The sequence below is a fragment of the Platalea leucorodia genome (assembly GCF_965183815.1).
Source record: "Platalea leucorodia genome assembly, chromosome: Z".
NCBI classification, from domain to species: domain Eukaryota; kingdom Metazoa; phylum Chordata; class Aves; order Pelecaniformes; family Threskiornithidae; genus Platalea; species Platalea leucorodia.
Genome location: NC_138858.1, coordinates 17,143,506 through 17,169,603, shown reverse-complemented (window position 1 = coordinate 17,169,603; position 26,098 = coordinate 17,143,506). Strand labels below are relative to the sequence as shown.

The following is a 26,098-nucleotide window of genomic DNA, read 5'->3' as shown; positions in this document are numbered from 1 at the left end:
ACCAAATGTTCATTCATGGCTCTAATGCATCTTCTAGCTTAGCTTCAAAAGAATCCAAATTTGTGTGCTCCAAGACTGCTCTGCAACAGAAATCAAAACTTAGCAAGTGGAAAAAACTGTGATTCACTCCAAAAGCCAGCATTTTATTCAACCTAAAATGCAAAAGTAGGTTCAGTCCCCCAATTTCCCTATTTCAATGGACCAGAATTATATGCTTGCTGTGAGGAACTGACATAGCAGGATGTGTGTGACTCATTAGATTATGATATGGTTTCTAAAATTCCAGACTAAAGCAAGAGATTGAGAAACAGACTGATGGATTAATAGATCATATAACTGCAAACTCATCCGTTTTGTAATCAGTGAAATTCCCCTACTTATAAAAAGTTACAAAGCCAATTTATCAGCACAAAACAAAACTTTGTACTTTTCAGGACAGAAAGTAAACAGTGTATTTGCTAGAAACAACAGCTTTTACAAAGGTAGAATTTAATTTCTGATCTAATTCACTGGCTCAAGAAGTGCAAGGGGGAGGACAAGGAAACAGTAGGCCAGGCAGCCTAACTTTAACCTGGGAAGGTTGCACAGCCAATTCCCCTGGGAGCTTCATGGAAGACAAGGGTACTAGGAGGAGGCAGCATGATTTTACCACAGGCAAATCATGCCTGACCAACCTGACTGCCTTCTACAGCAAGATGGCTGACCCTGTGGACACAGGAACAGCAGTGGATGTTGCGTGTCTTGATTTTTAGCAAGGCCGTTGACAACTTTCCCACAGTATCCAGGCACATTAGTGATGTATAGTTTCCACAAGTGGAACATCGACTAGGTGAAAAACTAGCTGGTTCACCAGACTCAAATTGCTGTGATCGCAGTATGAAGTCCAGCTAGTGGTGAAGTACCAGTAGCGTTCATGAGGGGGTCAGTACCAAAGTCAACACTCCTTAATGTTTTTATTACTGACCTGGACAACGGGAAGGAAAGCCACTCACAACAAGCTCACAGATTTTAGAAAACTGCAGGAATAAATTACATACTGGAGGGCATGACTGCCAGAGGGACCTCAGCAGGCTAAGAAAAAGGTTGACAGGAATCTCATTAAGTTCCAAGGCAAATGCAAAGTCCATTACACAGGATGGAATAATCCCATACAACAGCAGAGTGAGGGCTGACTACATAGAAAACAACTCTGCAGAAAACAAAAAGATGGTCCCACTAGACCATCATGAAACAGCAGCACAACCTTGCAGCAAAGGCAAACTGCATATTAGGCTGCATCAGTAAGCATACAGCCAGCAGGTAAGGGAAGTGATGATTCCCCTGTAATTTATACTTATGAGACTGTGTCTGCATTAGTGTATCCAGTACAAGAAACTACTGACATACTGTAGTGAGCCAAACTGGGAGCCATCATTCACACATGACATACAAGGAGAAACAGAAAGAACTGGGTTTGTCAGCCTTAGAAGGATAAGGGCAGAATCTTCCTGTTGTTTTCCATGAGACAGCGGTGAAAAGAGACTCTTCTTAGAAAGGCACAGTAACAGGATTAGGCTACGTAATGTACACAAGTTGCAGCAAAGGAAATTCCAATTAGATATTAAAAAAAATTATTCACAATGGGAAGAACAAACACTGGAATAGGGGAACAGAAAGGCTGTGGAATCTCCACCCAGGACATGTTCAAATCAAAGCCTGGAGCAATCTGATCAAACTGAACCTGTTTGCAGCAGGGCGCTGGACAAAGTTATCTCTAGAGGATCCTTCCAAACTAAAGTCCTCTGTAACTTCAGTAGTCCAACAACTTATATTAAAAACAAAGATCCAAGGTGTCTCATGGCCATGGACACACACTGCAAACTGGAAAAGTTCCACCAGCTGAACAGAGATTAGTGTTCTCCAGCCTCTCCTTTTGTTCTTGCTGCACTGCTTTGCCATGATCTGATCAGAACAGATTTTCATAGCCTGCTTGAGGCAGGCTAGAATAAATATCTCTTGGGTGATAACAAGCAGGTGGAGATAGGATAGAGAGTAAAATCTTCAGACTAGCAGTCAGATCCACAAAAGGACATAGGTTATGGCTTTACCATTTGTCAGACTACAAATCCATATACTGTGGGTATGTGCCTCCCAGGTGGGCTGCTCAATCAAAAGGGAAGAGAGGTTACCTCATGAATCAATACCAGGCTGCAGCCTCTGAAAGAGACCTCAAGTCTCAGCGTGATCAAAGCTTGAAGAAAACATGACAGTTGCATGTCAGACTTGTGCAATGATACAACTGAACAGACTCAGATGGCTAAAATTATTCATTTATCATTCACTTTGAATGTAGGAACTGAAATCATCACAACAATCAACTTGGCCATCTTGTAGAACTAAGTAACTAAGAACTGAAGCAAACTTATATGGCATCAGGCTCAAAGGGATAGGATTAATCTTGCAGCTCAGCCAATGGAAAATGGAGTACTCAGCCAAGTTAGTTCTTACAGCTTTTTTTTTTTTTTTTCCTCCGAAGTCAAAAAGGCAACACATTGGGATCAACTGTTTCAGCGTCTAACCCTCTTCATTTACTAGAAGAGCTCATAGTGAAGTTGCTAAGGTCAGGTGACGTCAGTCATACCTAGAATGAGTATTTTAAAGAACGCTTCAAATTTGAAAAAGAAATATGCATATTTCACTATGGTTCCTTTTCACTACATTCTTCAATCTCAACATCCTTTGGTGGCATTTTGATCTTCTAACTCCCAGAAAGCATCTCAGACCACTTACCTACTCAGGAAAAACACAACAGCAGAGAAAAGAGACAGTGATCAATAAAGAAAAATAATCAACTTTTTATTAGCGCTTCAACTATTACCTGGTGTTCCATGGTAAAGCACAGTTTTAAAGATAACACTGGTACCTCTGATCCAACATAATAGTATGGGTTTTTTTCCAAATACAAAGGAAAAGCTAAGTCTTATATTAGCTACTTGTAAGCAGAGACATGTTGCATACCGCAGTTAGATGCTTCAAGTTTGACAAGACAAAAATTAATACTTTCCCATGTTAAATCCCTTCAAATCCCTTTTTTTGCTGAGCTGGAAGGCAGAGAGATAGAGGATTATTTCCTTGTCTTTCCCCTTCTCCCATTTACCTCCTATTTTATGCGGACCTAGAAGAAAAGTTGAATACAATGAAATCAAGAGGCCATACATGCTACATTCAAATATAGCTGCCGCGATATTTTAAATTAAAATTTACTTACAAGTCTTTTCCTGCAGTGTACAACATACTAATGCTTACATGATAATTTTTATTTAAAATTATATAAAAGAGATTTGCAAAAAGGGTAGCTTCTTTCATCAATTGTTACATTTCTTAATGCATTACCTGTTCAAAGTCTGTGTTTTAAGTGATCTTCACATAAAAACAGAGGTAGCCAAGTAGAAATACTATATTTTATGAGGTCTCTACACATGGTGTAATAAAAAAATGTTTGTTCTATCAATAAAGATGGATTAATGTCAAGACTGACTTCATAATAGTTTGTCTTCCCCTGATATGAATGCTTTCTAACACAAGTACAGCCATTTCTATTTAGCCTTCGTCACCATGGACAGCTGATACATCATTATGGAAACATGATAAATTCATTTTATTAGGCAAATATTTGAGTTCCACTCAAGTACACTTAACATAATAAAAACAAAACAGCAATCTATGTCATAATTTAATTTAATTCTTTGCTGAACTTAGGGGAATTTAACAGTGCTTTTAATTATATTAGGGAGAAGTCAAATAATCAAAACATTGGATTTTAAGTTTGGTATGTTTCTGTGCTGTCCAAACAATAGCTTATTTATTTAGAAAAATTCTAATAAACTCCAGCATCTTAAATATGTTCAAAAGTGCCCTTTCCAGCATCACAAAAATGTTACTTAAGAAAGCATCATTAGATTTTAAAGTAGCAAATACAGTCAAAAGTCTAAGTGAACATAAACTGAAACACTGTGGTCCAAATTCTGTGAACAGATCATATATCCAAGATGTTCTGCCTGTGCAGAACTGGACCATATTTTTCCTCAGACACTTAAAAAGGCAACAACTGGAAAAGATGGAGAATTTAGCAGCTGCTTAAAACAGTAAAGCAGTGCAAGTAAGTGTACATTTCCTTGTCAGGCTTGAAGATCACTTGGCAGGTCCCTGAAATTCTGTGTTTCGTTTTACATAATGTAAGTGCGCACTACAAAAAAGTGGAACTGTATTTTAAAGAAAAGTAGCTTTCCTAAAATGTTCCTGATTCACAGCATCCATACAATCCACAAAAGAAACAGTTCAATTTTTCTAGAGAGATGTAACAGAACATTGTGTTTAGAATCTCAAACCATGTAGGCATCTATTTGCATCTGCTTGCATCTGTTTGTAATTTTGCTTTAAGTTTTGATGAAATAAATAGTTGTTTTGTCCACGCTGGCCAAAGAACAGCTTTGATGATAAGACAGAATACAATTTTGGCACAGTATTTTTTAGTGAATTTCCATGACAGAAGTACAGACAGTTAGGAGGAGGAAGCCAATAACTACTTAAAGATGACCATGAGTTATTAGTTCCTGCTTCTAACAGCTCAATGTTAACCTTAAAAAGCACATTTTCGTTCTTTAATGCATTGCCTCATGGGAGATTTAGTTTGAAGGGCTAATGTGCCCATCCTTTCATAAAAGCCTACATTCCCTGACTGAACTACATCTCCTATGAGTCAATGCAGTCTTCTCCAAATGCCAGCTGCATTACAACAGCAAGAGATTCTTCTAATTCTTGTTTTCCATAACCTCTGTGACAAAAACTGTAGTCACAGTCATGAGTGGAATATAAATCGGTATTTAGCTTTGATACGATTCCCTGACTTTGGCCTGCAGGGCATCACAAGTCTTCTTAGCATCTCCCAACAACATGGCAGTATTGGGTTTGTAGAAGATTGGATTGTCCACCGCTGCATAACCGACTCCCAAAGACCTCTTCATTACAATGACCTGCACATAAAGAGTTCATGTTTGAAACAGCAAAAACCAACCACCATCCCCCCTCAAACAAAGACAACATAAAACCAACGTCCACAAACGATGGGAGAGGAAGAGAGATCCCTGGCCAAAGCAGGGGTGCTCATTGCTACAAAACTGTGTTTCAAATTTTAATGTAGCAGGCAAACCGATATCCAGAGCAGTTTCAGAAACATTTTATTGTTAAACACAATATTACATGTCAGATGAAGAGACTGGACACTACATATTCATATGCTTTTACTTTATTCCATGTAATAAAGTCAAAGCAAGATGGGGACTTATGATTACAACATAGAAGGTTTTTATTTTTGAACTATTTTAAGAAACCAATTCCCTGACAGCAACACAATTCAGATAAGCATTCACATCAGTACTTGATGCAATGCTCTCTGGTACTTCTCCAGACTATTACTATGTATTACTTCATACATGGGATTTAATTTAAAAAAAAAAAAAAATCCTAAAAGAAATATCAGCCAGTTTTAGCTATTAAATGTCAAATTAGTTAACCACTGCACCTTCAGCAGAGAGACTGTGAAGCTTTACCAACTCTAACCATGTACGTGTTTATTTCTCAAATTGCAACACATAGCTGCACACAAAACACTGATAAATGTATGTGCCTATGACTCTCAGTACTTGAATGGCTAACGCACAGAAGAACTGAGGCTACAGTTGGGTTCAGAACAAGAGATCAAAGATCTCAGATCAAGGAAACTCAAGTATATGTACTTCAGATCAGACAATGTTGCTTTCAAAGAGCAAAACTGGTGAGGTAACTAAACTGTCAGTTCGATCTGGACAGACTAAGCTCTCTAGTCAACCCAGCCACTCATTGTTTGTTTCTTTTTATTTAAGCATATTATTCATTTTTGTTTTTCCACCTCAATATTAAAGTTGTCAATGAAATTTCCTATAAACTTAAAAAAGCAGATATTTGTACAGAAATGCCTCAGGGCTTCAGGTCTGAGCAGAACGTCATTTATTCTAACCGCATTTTTTAGCAGAAGCATTTTCATTGGTCTTTTCTACTGCAGTCATTAGTCTCGCTAAAGTACTTGATGATGATTATAAAATCATGAACAGTGCATCACACTTGCAAAGTACTGACTGTTTTGTTGGACACTTTGCAGAAAAGCTTCTCATGGAAACCAGAAGAGTAGGAGAATCTTGTTAGTTTTTCCTATGAAACATGTTTTTAAAAGCATGCTAGCTAAGGTAGGTGCTAAAGCAACTCTGTTAATCTCACCTGTTTGGACTTCCAGACCTCAAGAACTGGCATTCCAGCTATGATAGAGTTTGGATCTTCCTGAGCTGCTGAATTAACTGTATCATTTGCACCAATCACAAGGACCAAGTCAGTTTCTGCAGCAAGACAAGGAAAAGAAAACTGATGAAAAATTATCTGAAACCTGAACACTGAGGCTGATGTACATTTTTGTGTTAAATCTGTTCTTCAGAGGCAGAAGAACCTCTTATAGTATACATTCTACAAACATTTACAGGGACTTCATACACAAATATTTTACAAATTTATCAGGCAAGTTATATGTGAGAGTCCATGTGTGCTACCAACTACCTCTGGCAAACTGCAAGCATCTACAACCCCCTACCAAGGGACTCATTAGACCACTCTACCAACAGAAGTTAAATCCTTTGGTATTTAAATGTGGTTTCATACACACATAGTATCACCAACTTCAAATTTCTTTGTGCCTGGCTTTTCCTTTGAATATTCTTTCAAAAAACCTTTTACCAGCAACTTTCTGATTTAATAAAGATGTAAGAAAGCAAGAAGTTGTCTGTACAATGCTACACTGGTTTGCAAGACATGATAGAGTCAAGTCATCCACAACACCTGACCTAAAGAAGTAACAGTAGTTTTCCTGTATGGAGCAGTAACAACGACAAAAAAGACACAGCATTTCGCAGCTATAAGCGATTAAAAAATAAGTGTTCTCTTGGATCTGGAGGAAACACGTTTCACAGGCTTATTTCACCTCCCTCCAATATCTACTCTTTTCTTTACTCCTGCATTCAGTATCTCCCTTTGCTTCATCTGTCTGTACTCTCTGCTTCTCAGTTTTCTTCTTCTGAGTCAGGCTATTTCTTGTATTCCACTGTGCTCACTTGCCATCAGCTGGGAGAGCACTCAGATTGCAAGAGAAAGACCTCTGCTCCTCTACAGTGGTATCACAACAGGCACAAAGAGAAACTGAAAGGCCTAACTGAAATTTTATATTTTTAAAATCCTTGTGTGATATAAAAACAGAATGAAATAAAAATTGACAAGATCAAATCCAATCTACTGGAAACTTATAGCTCACATGCTAACCTGGGAAGTCTTCATTGATCTCATCCATTTCCAGTACAATATCATATGGAACACCAGCTTCTGCTAGGAGTACATTCAGCTGACCAGGCATACGGCCAGCCACAGGGTGAATACCAAACCTAACAGGAAAGAAAGTCCAACCCCATTAATACATACTGACCATTCTGTTTTATACAGTAAAATTGCCACCTGTGATCTACAAGAGGCTGAGAAGTTCTTAAGTATAAACACACACGTGAATTATTAAAAAGAAATGCTTAAACCTTAACAATATCAAAATTATTTTTCCAGTGTTGCAGGGAACCGAGTGGGTGGGAAAGGGAGCAAAGCCCATAAATTTGACTCTTCACCTGGAGAGCAGCTGTTCATTTTCTGCAAAGTTAAAAGGATGACTGACACAACAGGTATGCAAAAGAATATGCTCATTTCCCAGTAAAACTAAAGAAGTTAGGACTATTTTACCATTTTGTCTTGCTACAATCATCAGCCTGAGCCACATCACACACAGCAATCATTGGTGTCCACCTTCCAAGCAGTACCATATTTAAAGCCTTGTGACAGATATCTTTGGTTTTTTATGAATAAGTCTTTTTGCTGCAAAACCACCACCCACATTAATATGCTTTGCAGGTCCCTTACATCATTGAAAAGTGAAAGCACCACAGAGTAAATGAACTGGCAACAATCTAATACTCTTCATGAAAAGGCCAAAAGACTGGGCAGCCTTCCTGAAGCAAAACCACTCCTAGACCTAGAAATGCCCTTGGCAAATGACCTTATCGACTTAAGTATCTCTGGAGTATGGATGGCTATCACAGTCTAACACTCCAACAGAAAAATTAGTCGGAACTCTACTTCAAGCACAAGACAATGCTTTGCTGAATTAGGTTAACATGCCTCTTTCTTCTCATGATTTATCTTGGGGCAGGGCCGGGGGGGGAAAGGGGGAGTGAGAAGGTGGAGAGCTAAGAAGCTATACCAGTTTAAGCATGACAATTTCAGAAATATATTCAGAACAGCTCAAAGCCAACTTAGAGAAAATACACTGCTTATGAGTTATAAAAATTCAGACACAAACAGGGTGGCGGTGGGGGGTGTTAAGGCATGCATGCAGTTCTGTAAACCTGATGGAATTCAGAATGGAGATTTTAAACTGGTTTGGGTACAACTCCCAAAGACATGTTTTGGTCAGACACAAATCTATTTCTTGTCGGCAGATTGTACTTTTATGCTCATGTACTGGCCCTGAATAAACTAGACAGATCAATGTCTACTGTCCTGTGCATTTTCTATCCTTCCAGCTCTGGAGCTATGACCAAATGTAATGCTGACTCAAGCACACCAGAAATACCTCAGATGAATGCTATATATTGCTATAGTTAAATGTTTAATAAGGAAGCCTAGATGTACTTTGGAAGAGACAGAAAATACCCAAGACAAAACTGTACATTCTTGGATTTCTGCACAGAAATTTCTGAGCAGAAATCCAAGTGAGTCAGGAATGCAATAAAAGGACTTCAGACTTCTTCAGAAAGGAGGGAAAAACTGATAAATCAACTTGCCATGACAAAGGGATTGTCACATATTTTTATTTTCAACTCCACTGCAATGGAAGCGGATAACACATCACTGATGGTCCACAAGTCACAGTCCAATCAATAGAGATCACTTGAGAATTTAACACTGTACAAATACATCCTTAAAAGGGCAACTGAACACTCCATCAGCAAAACAACATTAAGACAATGCAAAGATGAGACAATTGGAACTCCAGAAACAAAATTAAGGACATATGATTAATCCACATAATACTAGATATACCACAATTTTAAGCTCTAGGTCAAACAGCAGGATAAAAGCTAGCTTTAAAAGGAATGCTTTTAAAGAAACAAAGAGAATAGATTGTATTCAGCTAGCAAACATTTGGGATCCTGTTGCAAAGGACAATACCTAGAATCAGAAAAAGGAGAGTAAATATACAAGACAAAATATTAACAGCTTACATGTCACACCATTCACTCAGTAATACAAGCCATGTGTAGTACTGCAGCTGGTCCTAAAGTGTACCAAATTCAATCACTTACAGTACAGTAGGAAAACTCTTATTTTGAAGTACACTTGAGAAAACCCATCACTCCTCTGGCAGTGAAAATAGATTTTCCAACAAAATTCTCTTTTGTTTCTAATAAAATTATTTGAACGTCTTTGTGACCAAAGCTGCTTTGGCAATACACAAAACAAAATACTCGTGAGGTTTCTATTAAATACTATATACACATACAATCTTATTTCAAGGGCTGGAAAGCCAAACTTTAAGCTGCCAAGAGAACAAATTTCACCTTTGACTTCACTATTCCTGGCAAGAGGCAAAGAAAGAAGAAAAGTAAGGGACACATCATCTTCGTTCAGGAAGAGTTATGGCATCAACCATCAGTAGTTAAGAGACTTCTGACAGACTCCGCTTGAAACCACATACTGTGTACTCACAAAGTTTGAGAAAGCTGCTCATACAAAAGCTTTTTGGAAAAACATTGAAGTGACTCCCAGAAGTCTGTTTCTAAGAGCCTGTTAACCAAATATGACAGTAGTGTGCCAGTACATCTTAGAACTGGATGTGCAAATGTGTCAAAAAGAAGAATTAAAAATATGTGCTTCTCTAAGGCTTTCATTATTTCACAAGAGAAGATCTACTTATATCTGGAGTGAAATTAGCATGTCGAATTGAAAGCAGAATTCAGGTAAGCATGGAAAAGAGATAAGCTAAAATCCTTGACAGCTCACAAAATGTCTAATAAAAGCTGTGTATCTTGCTCCTGACTCACAACAGCAGCAGCTCTCCAAAGCTATATGCGTTACTGCAGAAATATTTTGTCACATATGCTCTCCTAGATGTTCAAAATGTGAACCTCACTCATTCAAAAATTCAAAACATGAATGACTTTAAAAGAGAGACATGTTTTATGGCAAAAATGTTTTAAAATGAAAAATTGCTAAGTTTCTTTGATATGCTTTTAATATCAGTTATGCAAGAGCTCCCTTAGGTTGGCTGGTTTGTTTTTTAAATCAAGTAAAAATCTCACACTCTTTTTGACTTTCTCGTTACACAACATTAAGTTTTCAGTCTACATATACCTTACCCATAACAAAGATTCACAATCACACTGTGTCTGACTTGAACATTATTCTGGTAGTCCATTGAAACACAGAATTCACCAGGAATTCTCTCTCTTGACCCTGACGGTGTAACATGGAGCTTGCTTATCACCTCCAATTGTCAGATACACTGATGTGAGGGTACACCTCCTTGAACAGCATGAGTACCAGGGAAGGCTATTCAGCCTTTTTAATCAGCCTCTTTTGGATACTTTTTAGCTTTAGAAAGCCAACAAAGCAGACTGAAAAAAGAGTTCCTATTTTGAATCTTTTCTTGTAATATGAGTGCAACATTTTCTTTTAAATTTAGACTAAAAATCTAAAACTCCTGACATACACGTCATATCTAGGGCAGCACTTTCAGCACAAAAAGCATTTTAATTTGGGGGGAAAAAAAAAGTTACTTAAAGTAGTATGAAGTTAATTATAGTATTATGAACAAGACAGCCATTGCATGAAAAACTATTTTGAAAAAAAATCACAGAATGGAAATTACTTTTCATACAGTTCATAAAGTCAGCATCTATCCTTATTACAACTGGCTAGATAACATTCTTGTAATCAATACTGAAAGAACTAGCACCTACCTAACCCAATGCAGAACTTTTTCAAGATCACTTCATCCATGTAAAGATAGGATTCCTGTCATTATGCCAAAACTGGACAGAGTGATGTAAGTAAGTAACATCTGGCTGGTGCCTAATTTAGCTTACTCAACACTTCAGAAGCCATATATACAGAGAATAATTTGCCCAACGCTTTTGCCTCACTTCATCTTCTGCCCACCTATTCACTTTATTTGTGTTTTGACACCTCTCCATCTCTGTTTTCAGTACAGACAATAACTTGTTATTCAACAGGTAACAGGAAGGAAAAAAAAAAAACACCTAGGTGAACTGAGAAGTGCATCATTCACACATTCCACAGCTTGAATCCTGCAATATAGCAACAGTTGCAGCGTAGCATGACTTATAAGTATCACAGTATAATGCTTTCATCACACGTTACAGATGACTATGTAGATTACTAGCATCAAAGCCAGCTTAGTGAGCTTAGGCCTGGTGTCATGGCTGAGGCAACAACATGTCCGCAGAAACAATACTTCAGCATGGACTAAGCTCAGTGGCACTGCTGGGGACAGGTCAGTTAAATTTAAACTGAATTAAATTAGTTAAGTTAAGCATACTTAGGGAGGGTTGGTACTGGCTCCCTATTTCCAACCACTATGGTTTATCACAGCAGGGGCAAGATCCAAATACATGGCATAGACCTTAGCTCAATGCAATAACCCTCCCAAGAACCCAACTGCAGGGAAGAAAGAAGAGCCTGCCTTCACAAAGCATCACAAACTGACCTAGTAAGGTCACCTGGAGCTGAGCTCATCGTATATGGAACCAACGACATAACTATAATACACACCCCAGGAGCATACAGCTATAGATGCATCCTTGCAGAAGCAGATCAGGGACAGCAAGGTTTGCTAGTTCTCTCTAGCTACACCAATACAGCACTTGAGCTAACAGATCTGTTGGACTCCATTTGTCCCCTCATCTGCAGCATTAATAATTCAGAACCCACCCAGTTAATTTGACTACAAGAAACAAACTGAGAACTGACACACATGCACACACTCAGTGTCTTCCTAGTAAGCATACTGCAGCTTCCTAAAAACTTGCATGAATGTATGTTGCTCTTATGCTGTCATTCAGCAGTGACAGTAATCTCCATCTTATGCACACCTGAGCTATGTAGTATGTTACGATTGGTTGGGACAGCATCTTAACAGCTCATCCTTTAAAATTCTTCTAGATTTTCTTGTAGAGTAACGAAGAACAATGACTGTAAATTGATATAATTAAATGATGGAAGTTAATAATTTTATTTATTAAGCTGTAGATAAGTGTGTAAGTGGTACCCACCCACATGTTCTATTACTCACAAGTAATTAGAACAACGGTGAAAAAAAAATGGAACCCTAAACACATTTGATAAGAGCTAAGCCATAAAGGTACCAATAAAAATCAAAAGAAGCAGGTCCAACACTAAATCTATGCTATCACATTTTCAAAAATGTAAGAAACCCAGGTTTCAATGTGCTCAAAAGTAGTTAGATTCTCCAGCATCAGAAGCTGCTCAGGGAAGTGGCTGAGTCTCCGGCCCTGGAGGTATTTAAAAGAAGGGCAGACGTGGTGCTCGAGGACATGGTTTAGTGGTGGACCTGGCAGTGATGGGTTAACGGTTGGACTCGAGGGTCTTTTCCAACCTTAACGATTCTATGATTCTATGACAAAAATCCAAGTCCTTCAATACGTCCACCTATAAAAATTAGGTTAAAAAAAAAAACCCTAAACACTAACACGTTAGCAACTAATTTGAAAGGCTGTTAAAGAGGTAAGCTGCATTTCTTTCAACTATGAGAGTTACCAGAAAACCACCATATTTAATTATGAGTTATATTTCGAAACTCTATACAAAGAACAATATTTTCTCATCAAGAATTTCTTACTATGCACAAAAACAAAACACATTGATAGAAACAGTCTTAGGGAAGTCATACTGTGGCAAAAGCTAAGATAGTTAACTTGATGTGGACATGGACAGCATCAACTACCCATGCACATATGAGAATGTATACAGATTTAAACTGTACTATAATACTATGGAATAATTATATATCTATATATAGAGTACTATAGAATATAACTTAATTACATAGAAGAAATCAGAATTTCACAACTAGGCGTCTACAAACAACACAGCATGCGGCTGAAGAACTTTGGTAAGGCGAGACCTTTCAACAATTTACTCATTTGTAACTTTGCAGAAATACGACACCAGTTGTAGAACAAACATTTCTTCTCCAAGACCAATGGATTCTGGGGACTACAGGATTTAGCCTAGGAAAAGTTTTGTTGTTTTACCCATCCGTGACAAGGGAAAGCTATAATGAAGGCTCAGCAATATCCAGCTTTTTATGTGATCGTACTAATGCATTAAAGATGTGATCCACTGCAAGACCATCTCAAGTAAGCGATGATGTTAGCTACGCAATTTAATAACTAAAACAGTCTGAAGTTTCCAGACTCTCCCATATTTCTAAATTTAAACCTTAGTCAAAGGTTATGCATCATGTTATATAATCTGCGCTCTTCACTGAGAATGTTATGGCTATAGGCAAAGTAAATGAAAACAACAGCTTCTCCGGATCAATTGTGAGCCATGAAGCAAAAAAAGACCATATGACAGGCGCAATTTTTCTTGGCACGGTATGGGCATTGCAAATTGATGACAATCATATGTCCATGCTGGCACCCCTCCACAGCGGATGTGTGAGAGTGTCACTACATCTGGATGGTGAGCACACAGGGTCCCGAGGCACTCCAGGCCTACTGAAACCAGAGGGACAGCAGCTGCACTCAATGAACACCATGGGAGCTCCACAAAGTGATGAAAGGCCTGAATTACCACAAACTGTAAATACAGATTTATTTCATTAAAATACTAGGTAACCACTGCAGTGATCCCTTCCTGAAATCGACTAATTTCAAGTATAAGCCAGTTATTTCAAGGATTCATTCACATTTCTCCCCTGCAAAGCCAACATAAAAGGCAAAACCAATAATCTTTTATATCACCAACGTTGATAAAAACTAAAGCTCATCCCCACAAAAGCACTGGAAGGAAAGCCAAAAACACGTGACACTGTCATCACATTAGCCAAGAAAGGTTCTTTTGTTGCACAGCTAATGGGTCTTCAAAATTTTTAGAGGCAAGGTAGACTCTGGATTTTTAACCTAAGAAGGGCATCTAACATTATAGCGCGGTTAATTGTTTTCAGCATTGTTTCAAACATGCCAATCAGAATTGGATGTTACTATCCATATTTATTTTATGTACAAACATTCCTGTGTAGTAGCAAGCATTACTTCTATTAATGCAAGTCAGTTAGCCCAGGAAAGAAGTAAGTCCCATGTTGTTTGTGCAGAGGCCGCTACCTGATCTAGTCTTCCACTTCATACCAGACTGACACCAGCAAACACTTCTCCATACTGCAGGAGGCTCTCTTTTCCTGCCTAGGAGCCTCAACTATTCTCATTGCACCCCTTTAACTATTCCCCAACAGTTTTACAAGCAGAGAGGCCCATTTCCTTAGCAAATTAAGACTTAAAAAATATAAAATATTAAAGCTATTTAGATTAGTAAACAATCACCCTTAATGGAGGTGTCTCTAGGAGGCAATTCAAAGCACTTCAGTTAGGCTTGTGCTCTGTCCCCATTGACTACAAGCACAAAGAAAAAACTATTCTCCCTGCTTTCCCTGCACTGAAGTCAGCTGTTGCGATTACTCCTCACAGTAACATGTTTCCACAAAGTGGCTGCTTTCACAGAACTTTCCAACCTCCACCTTTAGAAAACGCTGCTAACTGTTCTCTTGAAGACAATACAAAAAACTACATTAAAGTTTTTGTTTTTCAAAAAACTTCACTGCTTGTTTTGTTGAAAAGTACTATTATATCTAAAGGCAGAGCATATGTATCTAAAGAAGCTAACTTACCTTTCAAAAAAGTAAGATTTTGTTGCTACAATAAAGAAGTATTAAATTTTAAAGCCATTCTTTTTAACTGAACTTCAGCATGACAGCAAACAAAACCAAATCAAACAAAACAACAACAAAATTATTCTCCAACTGCTGGGGCTACTTCCAAAAATCAAATTTAATAAGAGTGTAAGGGAGTAAGGATCTTAATTCCCAAAAATCAGTAAAAGGTAGAAATATCTTTTACACTAAAGCATGAAATCTCTAGATATTCAGCTACAGGTTAGTAAAACCAGAGCATTCCTCCAGCTCATATTTCTGAGAGATAGAGAGAGGTCAGCATAATAATGACTGCTGAAAGAAAAATTAAACAAAACCACAGACTTTTAGGGGATTTTCAAGGAATGAAAAAACAAACAAACAAACCTGTAATACTTTTGATCAAGGAGAGTACTTACCTGACGTTTTTCCCTTGTTCTCTCAACATCTTCACCAGATCAGCTATGGGGTACTGAGCTTTTGCTGCACACAAACCATAACCTGAAAGAATTTCCGAATTTTAAGCTATTTTTCTGTTTCAGTGCAGACAGAATAGCTACAGACAATAAGTGTACTTTCCACACAAACAGAAGTTCTAATAATTAAAAATAAATAATATACATCTATATATAAGAAATATACATAGATAAATATATAATATAGACACATATTTATTATATATATTTATCTATATCTCAAATACTCATCTATTCCCAGGGGAGTTTCAGCCTGACCACTGTAATCCACCTCATCTTTTTGGTCTCCTGACCCCTAACAGTGCAGTGGTTTGACCAGTCAAACTACACAAGTAACTTATTTCAGCTTCACAAAAACACGCGTTCCTTTCTCTATCAGAAAAGGATGTTTCAGACAGGTACACTGAAAAGTTGATAAAGAGGCTACTATCAGGTTACTTCACCTCAACAAAATTTTGGATTTGCATAATGCAAATCTGGTAGTTGAATGATGCACTAAATCATCTTTTCAGTCTTTCTCTGTCAATTAATTCATCAGAATGAAAATGCCCAGGAAGAAAACGCAGAGTATAAATTATTAACGGTGTCCTGAAGGTTTGACCACAGGCACAAGAGGCAAACTCCTTCAAGATGTTTGCAACGTTTGTTGGAAACAAAGGTAACTTCCCAAATTAGAACCCTACCTCACTGATGTTTTCATTTAAGCTGAAGCAAAATGAAAACACGAAAACAAATGACTTTTTATTTTAGAATTGGAATGAGAAGAATGCTAAAAAACATGCAACACAATATTTGTGCCATTCAGTTGAAGGAAAACAAGTTTTGAGCTATTCCCTACCTGGCCTCTCCTAACAGGAAATGTGCTATTGAACCACATGAGCCTACAGCCAACATAATAGTTTCAGACAACTCAGGGTTTTGGTTTTCAGGGTTTTTTCTACTTTAATTCCAGTATTTATTGTATACTAACTAAGTTTTAGATGTTTTTCTGCCTTTTTTAATAAAACAATGCAGAATTCAGCAAGTAGATGAGAAGAATAAACAAAATCTTCTCTTTCAGTAACTTAACAGATATTTTGTTATTGGTACCACTGGTACTGTGGTAGTGCTTAGAAACTCACACCACAACAGCTGTACACAAAATTAACTGTAAACATAATTTGCAAGAGACAGTCTTTGTCCTGAAGAATTTAAAACCTAAATAAATAGGACAACATTTGAAAAGACACACACAAGGAAAAATAAAGTGGCATACACATGTCTATACAGAGGAATGATGACTGACCTGGGAACAAAAACAAAACCTAGAGACCCAGTCAACATTTGACATGCTGCTGCTACATTGCAACTGCAAGACAGGCTACAGTTTTTTACTTTGTTTTGGGTTTTTGTTTGTTTGTTTGTTTTTAAATAATATATCTGCTGAACATCTTGCTGTATGAGTCAAGAGTGTCTTACCTGGAGTAATAATGATATTATTGGCTTCCTTTATCATTTCAATTGCATTGTCCACATTGATTTCGGTGTGGGTTCCAGTAATTTCCATGGGCTTCCCACCAGCTGTTGACGTGGTGCCATAGCCCCCTAGAATCACATTTGCAAGGGAACGGTTCATAGCCTGAAAGATAAGACGTTTTTGATCAGCTAAAGATGAAATCCAAAAATAAAGGAGAGGCGATGTCCACAAAGAAAACTTCTGAAAATACTAAAGCCTTCCTGACAATAGTCTTTATCTGCTGGTTTTGCCTGCGTAAAACTTGAAATTTCTTAAAACAGGCTCCTTAGAACAGAGACCCAGATTAACACAACAATAGCCAAACATCAGCTTTTAACACATTACATTACACACATAATGAGAGAGCATCAGCATTTCCTCAAGACAAAGAACAAAACAACACAAGTAGCAAATATTGGTCTCTTTCTGTTCTTAAAAGGGAGGGATATAAAAGAATGCATATTTGGTGACAGTTTTGTGTTTTTTTGTTTGTTTTTGGTTTTTTTACATAGATATATATACACAGACACATAATTTTTGCAAGATGTTTTCTTCAGTTCTTGAGCAATTCAACATGTAAGCACAGAACTGCTATACAACAGCATGGAAACCACATAGCTCTTACAGGTAGTACAGAGGCAAAGCTCCTACAGCATCAAGACAGGGAAGAACGCAACAAAGCTACGTAGCCACACAAAACTAAACAAATGCTAACTCAAAACAAATTGTAATGAACTGAAGGGGGCCATTAACTTACTGGCTGAGCACCAAAGGGGAACAAGAGATCTTAAACTAGAAGCTTTAAGAGGAGAACACATCCTGAAAATTTGGCTCCATATATAGCCAGGAAAAGCCACTGGCTAAATGCTTTCACTGGCATGTCTTGTTGTGAGTGTGGTCCCAAAGCAGTATCTGGCAATATCTGGAAGTAGGCAAAACTTGTAATTGCAGTAAACAAAACTTCAGAAGCAGGAAAGGAACAGGATAAATTGCTTCTTTAATTAAACACGTGTGTCATACATCTGCTGTGCTAGCTCAGAAACCATAGCAAAATTTAAGAACGGATCTGGAGAGGCACACATACAAGCAAGAGGAAACACCCACACAAAAGTATGCTTCCAAGTGTCCATTTTCTACTGACATTTCAAATCAAGCAACTCCACAGGTTTTCTGCTATAGCCTGAGAAGATACGCCATTCTGTGAAATTCATCATCTAGCAAATAAGCACAACAAAGATATTAGAAGAACTTTTGTTTATCCTGATAAATCATCACTGTTTCAGATACTATAAGGATGGTGCACAAATGCAGTGAAATCTTTCTACTGTCTGCAGTAGGCAGTAGTTCATAACCTCTAAGGACACACTGCCTTTGATGCGTATCACAATATTAAACCATCAAACACAAAACCAGACCACTTAGTATATTACAGAAGTTAGGTGTCAGGTAAGACAGCCTAGACAGAAAATACCCTCTTAGATGTTTGCGCACACTAAGCTTAGAAGCAGCAAAGCACTTTCTACGCATATCTAAACCAAAAGACAACAGTTAAGACCAGGCCAAAGGAAAAAAAAAAGTTCAAATATTATTAGAAATCTGAGAATCCACACAAAACAAGCATGAGACTGAAGCACCCTTGCCTGGCTCTGCACCAACCAAAGAGCCGAGGAAAGAGGATGGAAGTCTGGCAAAAAAGGGGGTGGTACAAAAGGCTTCAAAACGAGCCAAGACCTCATCAAACAACAATTAACCAATGCAGCTAAGATCTACTCAGCACAGGGGCACTGTGGAAACTCTTCTATAGCCTCTTTCACCTTCTTTACCACCACAGACCACGAACATACATGAATAGAGTACAGGCTTCACCATTCACAGATAACCCAACCACCAGCAAAAAGCCCTCTATGCTGTGCATACACAGGTGATACTGGCCAGGAGCTTACAGCCCAAGGAAAACCAAACCCTTGATCCCTGAGAACTTCAAGTCCTTCCACTGTGCCCACAGAAACTACACAGCTAGTGATGGGCTAGCATACAATTCATAAGACTAACACAATTTGTTCCTTCTCTTGCTCTGTTTCATCACCAATTAATGGCTCCTCTTCCACCTGAAGGATTTTCCCCATCCCTAAGCATCCCGATTCTACTATTACAGTTGCAATCATCAAGTATTCACTCTGGGGAAAAAAAAAAAAAAAAAAAAAAAGAAAAAGGAAGAAGGACATGCTAATACAGTCAAGTGTTCTGACGAAGACACATTGTGTCAGTGTTTTAAAAGAAGTCACAATTCACAGGATGAGTGAACAGTAGAGGCCTTTGCTTTTTTGTTTTGAAGTTAAATCCTTTGTCCTTACCTCACCCTACTAATAGGCACAAAAGGGGAATGGGTGGAAAAATCAGGCAGATAACCACTTAGTTTTTGCACTTTTATCTGAATGCATGTTGGCCAATTTTATCAACTCAAGCTTTAAGGGATTATCTGGATAGGCTTTGGATGATTAAGCTACAGTTTTATCACAAAAAGTAACTGGAAACATTGTAAAAAGAAGTTTTCAACCATTAAGATGTTTCCACAAACACCTTCTCATCTGTATTAGATAAGCTTCAATAAATAAACTGCTTTGGATGGAAATCATACTGGGGGGCGGGGGGAAGGGGGGAAAAACGGGAAGGAAAACTGTTGCTTCATTAGCACAGGTTGCAACAGCCTAAAGTAGAATTTATTGAAACTCTTGAACATTTTTTCTCCTGAAATGCACCTTCAAGACAATGATACTGAATCCCCTGATTATAACAATGCTTTTAAAAGTAAGGATTTCCATTAAAGGAACTAAAGCGGAAAAGAAAAATGCTGGGCTAGAAACAAGTTGTTCTGCTACTTGTGCAGAAATTATGCAAAATAATTTTAATTTTACTGGCTGATCAACTTTAATTGTCTAAGCTTATATAAAGCATCACTAGATTTCTAGAATACCACCTAAAAAACTAAATCTCCTGAAACGCGACAAATACGTAGAGGAAAGCCACTCTGTCCCTGCATAACTATTTTGCTAATTACCTCCCCAGGCTTCTTGTTTACCTAGATTCCTCCAACCAACAGATGCAACTATCTCAAAACTCTGAGTCCTGAGAGGAGCTAGCAATAAAACAAATAACAAAGGAAGGGAACAGTGAAAGAAAAATGAAAGTACAGAGTGATTATGCCTACTGCTAAATGTGTACCCAACAGATCATATTTTCACTAAAGATCAAGTTCTTCTAAGTCTTGAAGAACATACTTTTCATACCTGTTTTTCCCAGAAGCATCATCTTTCTAGTGATAGAGACTAAAATGCTGACTGTATACAAATATATATGTATATATATATATTTATATATAAAAAGATGTCCTATGAGCCACATCATCTGATTTCTTTTTGATAAGGAGATACAAAATGTTCAAGAAAGAACAAGAATCTTTAAATTTCGTACCTGGGACTGTTCATTTGAACTCACCTCCATGAAGCTGCACAAAAATAATTTTTAAGCTTTTCTGAAATTGATCCTCAAGAGAGATGAAAATGAATGATACTGAACATTCCTAACATGGTAACAACACTATTTATCAGCAGAGATGAAGTAAAAGACGACAGCCAGGGCTGACCATAGGAAAACATCAGGACAGGAGAACAGCGACACTGATCATACAAAGAACACAACCGCAGAAGTGGAACAGAATTACACAACAGAGAATCAGGAGGTTGGCAGCTGTTGCACTGTGTTCTTTAAGTCATTCCCTCTCCATCTTTGAAAACAAAAAGGAGAGAGACACAGGAAAACAAGAGACTTCTGTACGAATGTTCCAGAGGAAAGGAGACCATTACTAATAATGCAATATGGTTTACACACAGAGTTGAAGCTGAAGTTTGCTCTGACACAGACATTAGTATCAGCAATACATTAATGCAAACCTGCTGCCACCTCGTGGTACTTCGAAGTAGCTGCTCTGAAGAAAGTAGCACACTTTCCTACACTCCAAAAAAACAAACTTTAAACTACTCTCTAATTGAACTAAACATTTTTTTTAAAGGAACTCACTAGTTATAGTATCTCCTGCTGATAAAATTTAAATTTAGCTTAAATTTACCAACACTGCAGAGTAATATGACTAAAAGAAAAAAAGAGCTGAGCATAAGTAATCATAGCTATTTGTGCTCAGATTCAAACCCCCAATGCTCAAGTCAATGCAAAAGCTTTCGTCAGTTTTGAAGTACGTATCTCTCCAAACCAAAGGGAGATGACTGACATCTAGTCCAATAGCTTCAATCAAAAGTTTTCTAGCTTGTAAACACATAGCAGTTCGGTCTTCTGATTGCTTAGCTTCCTAGCAAACATGCTGAATAAGGTTTTTTGTTACTTGGAAAACAAGCACAATTTCTGCTGACTTCTTACCACACACATGATGTAGGAGAGGATAGCCCCAGAGGAGCCAATGAGTGCACCAACAATGGTCAGCAAGTTGTTGTTCAGCAGGAAGCCCTCAGCACACAAAGCCCATCCAGAATAACTGTTCAGGACAGTAATGACTACAGGCATGTCAGCACCTCCAATAGCTGCTGTTAAAGTGACACCCTGGAAAAGGAAAGAAAATACTTCAGTATAAGCTACAACTAAGGATAACATGCAGAGAAGACAGTCTGCCTGCAGCACTGAAAAATAAGTATCAAGTTACTTGACCTATTGCAGTATTTTCAATGTAGGAAACATCAAGGTGCAGCCTGAGGATTGCACTCACCAATTCTGCCTTTTGAGAGTGGACAAGAAGGCACTCTACTGTCCTCATCCTGTGCTTAGTCACATATTTTTACTCACAAAATTATCCTATCAGCTCCACGGAAGTATTCATAGCATTAAAGGATTCATCCTGAGCAGTCTTTGCAAGACTCAGTTTACAGAATAGTAATATTCAGGGCAAATTTTGCAACAGCTGGTGTGAGTAAATGGGGGAAGTTACACATGGGGATAATCTTCCTAAGTTATTAAGATAACCTGTAGATCCAGTGTTCTTTTAAGTATTCTAAGGATAAACTTCCCAAAAAGTCTTTGAAAATATCAGTTTGTCATATAAAAGGTTCCATTAAGTCATAGCTACAAAAAGTAATTATATACATACACACCTGTTCTCTGGAACAGTTCTGGTTTACAGCTAGATTTAGGAAGGTCAGTTGCTACTTGCTACTGCAAGTTAGCATACAGGCAATATGACGATTGTGACTAAGGATGGTGAAATACAATCATTAAGAGGACAGTTGTAAAGCTGAAGAACAAACTGCTTGTTTAATTTGTTTCACCTCCTACAATTCCCCAACTTACCATTATGGCTGAGAGAGCTGACACAGAACCTAAACAAGTAATTCCTGTAGTGTAACTAGGATCAATCATGTAGGGAACCATTCCGCCAATGCTGGCGGCCAGCAATCCTGCATTCAATGCATGTCGACCAGGCAAGAGCAGTGGTGCAGAATTCAGGATACCTGCAATCAAATGCATATTCAGAGATTGACACATACATGCAGGAGAGCCAGTCTCTTGCCTTCAGAGAAGACTGAATACCTCAGCAAAAGAAAAATTACAAAAAGAAAAAGGGAGGGGTGGAAGATAAAACAAGTTAGTTGAAGCTGAGACCTTGTGCTGACTCAGTAATACTCCTGCTTAAACTTGCTTTACTTCCTAATCTTCCTGAAGCGCTTCAAAATAATCACAAAAATCTCTTCTCCTCTTGAAAAGCCTTTTTTTTTTTTTCTAAAAAACGTACTTTCATTCTGGCCCCACGTCTTTGCATGTTGTATAGGATGCTTTGCAATAGGAAGCTTTTAGCTGGAACTTCTTACTACAGGTATTATCTCAGTCTCTCAAAAGCTGTACGCTTAGCAAAATAGGAATATGCAGATAACTCCAAATATAAAACAGTCCTGCTTTCAAATGCTTTAATTTCACCAGTACCCTCAGTCACACAACTTCCCACAGCTTCCCACATTGGCAGAGACTTGAGGGGAAAAGAGGGTTCAGTATTTGTGTGATTCAGTTTTAAAAGACACTTACATATTTATTTTCACCCTAGTCTGCTTTTTTTCCAAACACCACAGCAAAGAGTATAAATAATGCAAGTTTATCTGTTACTTTTGGTGTAAGTAATTACTTACCGAGTGTCTCGTTTAAATTTAGCTGAATTCAAGGGAAAGAATGTACTGATGGTCCCAGGTCTAGGAGTCAAAGTGCGTGACCTACTACCTCTAGTTCAATAGTATAGACAAGCTTATTATTATGGTGCTGATATGAAAATGCAAGAGGAAAAAAAAAAAAACAAACAAAAAACTCCCCAAAAAACCACAAACAAACAAACAAAAACAACAACAACAACAAAAAAACAGGAGTGTGGGCTGAAATAGGCAGTGAAGTTCAGCAGGGACATGTGCACAAATCACTGAGGTGGATGGGGTAAGATGGAGGAAAAAAAAATAACCAAGAAGACATGAATGAGTAACTACTTAGCAGAAATACATATTACTGACAAATCCTTCAAAAGATTATAGAGAAGACAGCTTTCCATCCATGTCATGCTTCCTCCTTTAATGGTTGGCCTCATAAGCACTGAAGAAAGCAAACAGATGTTTCCCAAAGGAACTACTGCAAAGCTGGTAACAGGATTAGTAATAGGAAGCTCTTAGCTAGAACTTCTTAGTACAGGTATTATCTCATTCTCTCAAAAGCTCTGTGCTTACAAAACCAAAAATAAATGCAATGAAGAAACCTTCAGGTGCGTAAGAATCAGGAATTAGTATTTAATTTAAAAGGCATATTTACTAAAACAGTAAGAGGCATGGAGCATGGAGTTTGCACAGTAGGGGAATAGATAGTGAACTGAATGGTTTAAAGTGAGACAGTCTCGACTGATACTGCAAGCTACCTACTAAATGAAGCTTGTAATGCTAAGAACAAGATCCCATAACTATTAGTAGTGCTCCCGGAGTCCACCAACACCAGGGTTTCAATTAAAATGTCTGCTCAGGAATTCGAAGTTGTGATCATAAAAGTTCAATAAAATCAATTAGAGAGACAGTGTTAGGTAGTGTCTTAACAACACTAAAGCAACAATTATTTCTAGACAAGATGAATTGAGGGAAACTTGCATGACTTTGTAATTAATAGCAGTAGTATGTTCAAGCACTGAAAACAAACCTTTCGTAACTAAAGCTGTACACAAACTTAACAGAAAGAAAAAGAAAAAAGTACACTCGTAAGTGTACTTATGATACAAAATGCAAGGTTTCTTTCCAATTACACAGCAGTCTAAAAGCAGAGCTAAACCCGGGGGGGGGGGGCGGAACCCTTTAACAAATACTTAATTCTGAATGGAAGGTCTCACCTTGCAGTTTTCCGTAAGCAACAAGAGAGCCACTGAAAGTCACTCCACCAATGTATGTGCCAAGATACGCCACCACCTTGGTGAGGTTTGCAGCTGGATCAGTAGCGAAGTGAGGATATTCAATTATGTATTCTGCTACACAGGTGAGCACAGCAGCCAAACCAACCAAACTATGGAAAGCAGCCACTAGCTGAGGCAGATCTGAAATCTGGATGCGTTTAGCAATCGTCAAACCTATTGAGAGTTGAAGACAAAAGGGAAGTCTTACAAAACACAACAAATCTGTGCAGCTAGAAATTAAGGTATCATGGTTCAGTGTGCAATGAATACATACACACACGTGTCTGTTCCAATGGAAGAACTTGTTCTACGCTAGAAATTGCTATGGTATTTAACTGAAAGCTGCATGTGTCTATTTTGTGCAATGAGGATATGCAAATTAGAAGATTAAAGCATATCATGTTCTTAGAAGCTTCACTAAATACTGAGAAATTCAACATTTTCTGTGACAAAAGCACAGTGTGAAAAAGGGAATTTGGCAGCATTCAGTCAGGAACTGAACAGATGTACAAAGCTGGGCAAGTTCATTCACCTCTGCATACCCAGTTTCCCTAACAGAGATGATGTGCTCCTGCTTTTCCACCAGTCTCCTCATTCTTTACCACATCCTGATGAATTAATAAAAGCTCTGGGACTTATGATTCTTTGTTCACATATTTGCAAAATAACATACACAAACCATAAATATAAGTTAGTCAATTCACCTGTGAGATATACAATAGTTTGTGTATATAGAGCTTGCGTAAATGCATGTATTGAGCATATATTATTAGTTTATAGTATCATAGACATACCTATGGTACCACCAAGCGCCATTGCACCCGACATCTGCGCCAATAATTCAGGTGAGGGTTTAAGGCCTCCAAGAGTTGCTGCTAAACCTCCTGCAACACCAATCATACCCAAAGCATTTCCAAGACGAGCTGTTCCTTGGGTGGACAGTCCAGCCAGGGCACCAACACAGCATAAGCCTGAGCCCAGATACATCATCTTTAAAATAAGAAAAACATCAATATGCATACCTAAAGTAGAGACAAATTGCATAATCATTATGAAAATCTTTCTGATTATTATTTAGAAACATTTAAACCAAAGACTGATCTCTGTAGTCACTGTAACATTTAAGCTGTAAGTGAGGAAAACTGCCCAATAAATAACAAAGCACCTGTTGCTTTACAGGAAGAAAAAAAAAACAAAGCTTTTAAAATTTGCAGATTCAGCATTTGGTGTATGATTGCAAGCTTAATGAACTTTAGATTGGTCTTGTGGGAACATATAGCTGACAAAAAGACCATGGCTAATTTGCTATTTACTCCTCAACAGAGTGACCAGTGAAGAAGCATACCATGCTATGAACAGTGGGCTAAAGAGCCACAGAGTTATCTTCTTACCTGTTCAATATTATAGCCACCATTGAGAGCAGCTGCATAGCCTCCTACAAATACACCACCAGGAAGTAGGTACAAGTAGTTGTACTCAGGAGGATCTGTGGGACGTTTGAACATATCCAGCATTCTCTGTGTAACTAGAAATCCACCTGGCCAAAGTAAAGGAAC

The 26,098-nt window shown here is 38.0% G+C and overlaps 1 protein-coding gene across 1 annotated transcript in view; it reads right to left on the bottom strand.

Moving 5' to 3' along the window:
* Positions 1-2,809: 2,809 nt before the first annotated feature.
* Positions 2,810-26,098, bottom strand: part of NNT (nicotinamide nucleotide transhydrogenase) — a 43,915-nt gene continuing 20,626 nt past the window's right edge. Inside the window, exons 13-22 of the mRNA XM_082336414.1 lie at positions 25,934-26,079; positions 25,337-25,532; positions 24,483-24,716; positions 22,430-22,590; positions 21,509-21,688; positions 17,041-17,200; positions 15,526-15,607; positions 7,378-7,496; positions 6,292-6,407; positions 2,810-5,012 (exon numbers count right to left, since the gene is read on the bottom strand). Coding sequence (XP_082192540.1) covers positions 4,863-5,012; positions 6,292-6,407; positions 7,378-7,496; positions 15,526-15,607; positions 17,041-17,200; positions 21,509-21,688; positions 22,430-22,590; positions 24,483-24,716; positions 25,337-25,532; positions 25,934-26,079 — 1,544 coding nt within the window. The 3' untranslated portion in view covers positions 2,810-4,862. The remainder of the gene's footprint in view (positions 5,013-6,291; positions 6,408-7,377; positions 7,497-15,525; positions 15,608-17,040; positions 17,201-21,508; positions 21,689-22,429; positions 22,591-24,482; positions 24,717-25,336; positions 25,533-25,933; positions 26,080-26,098) is intronic.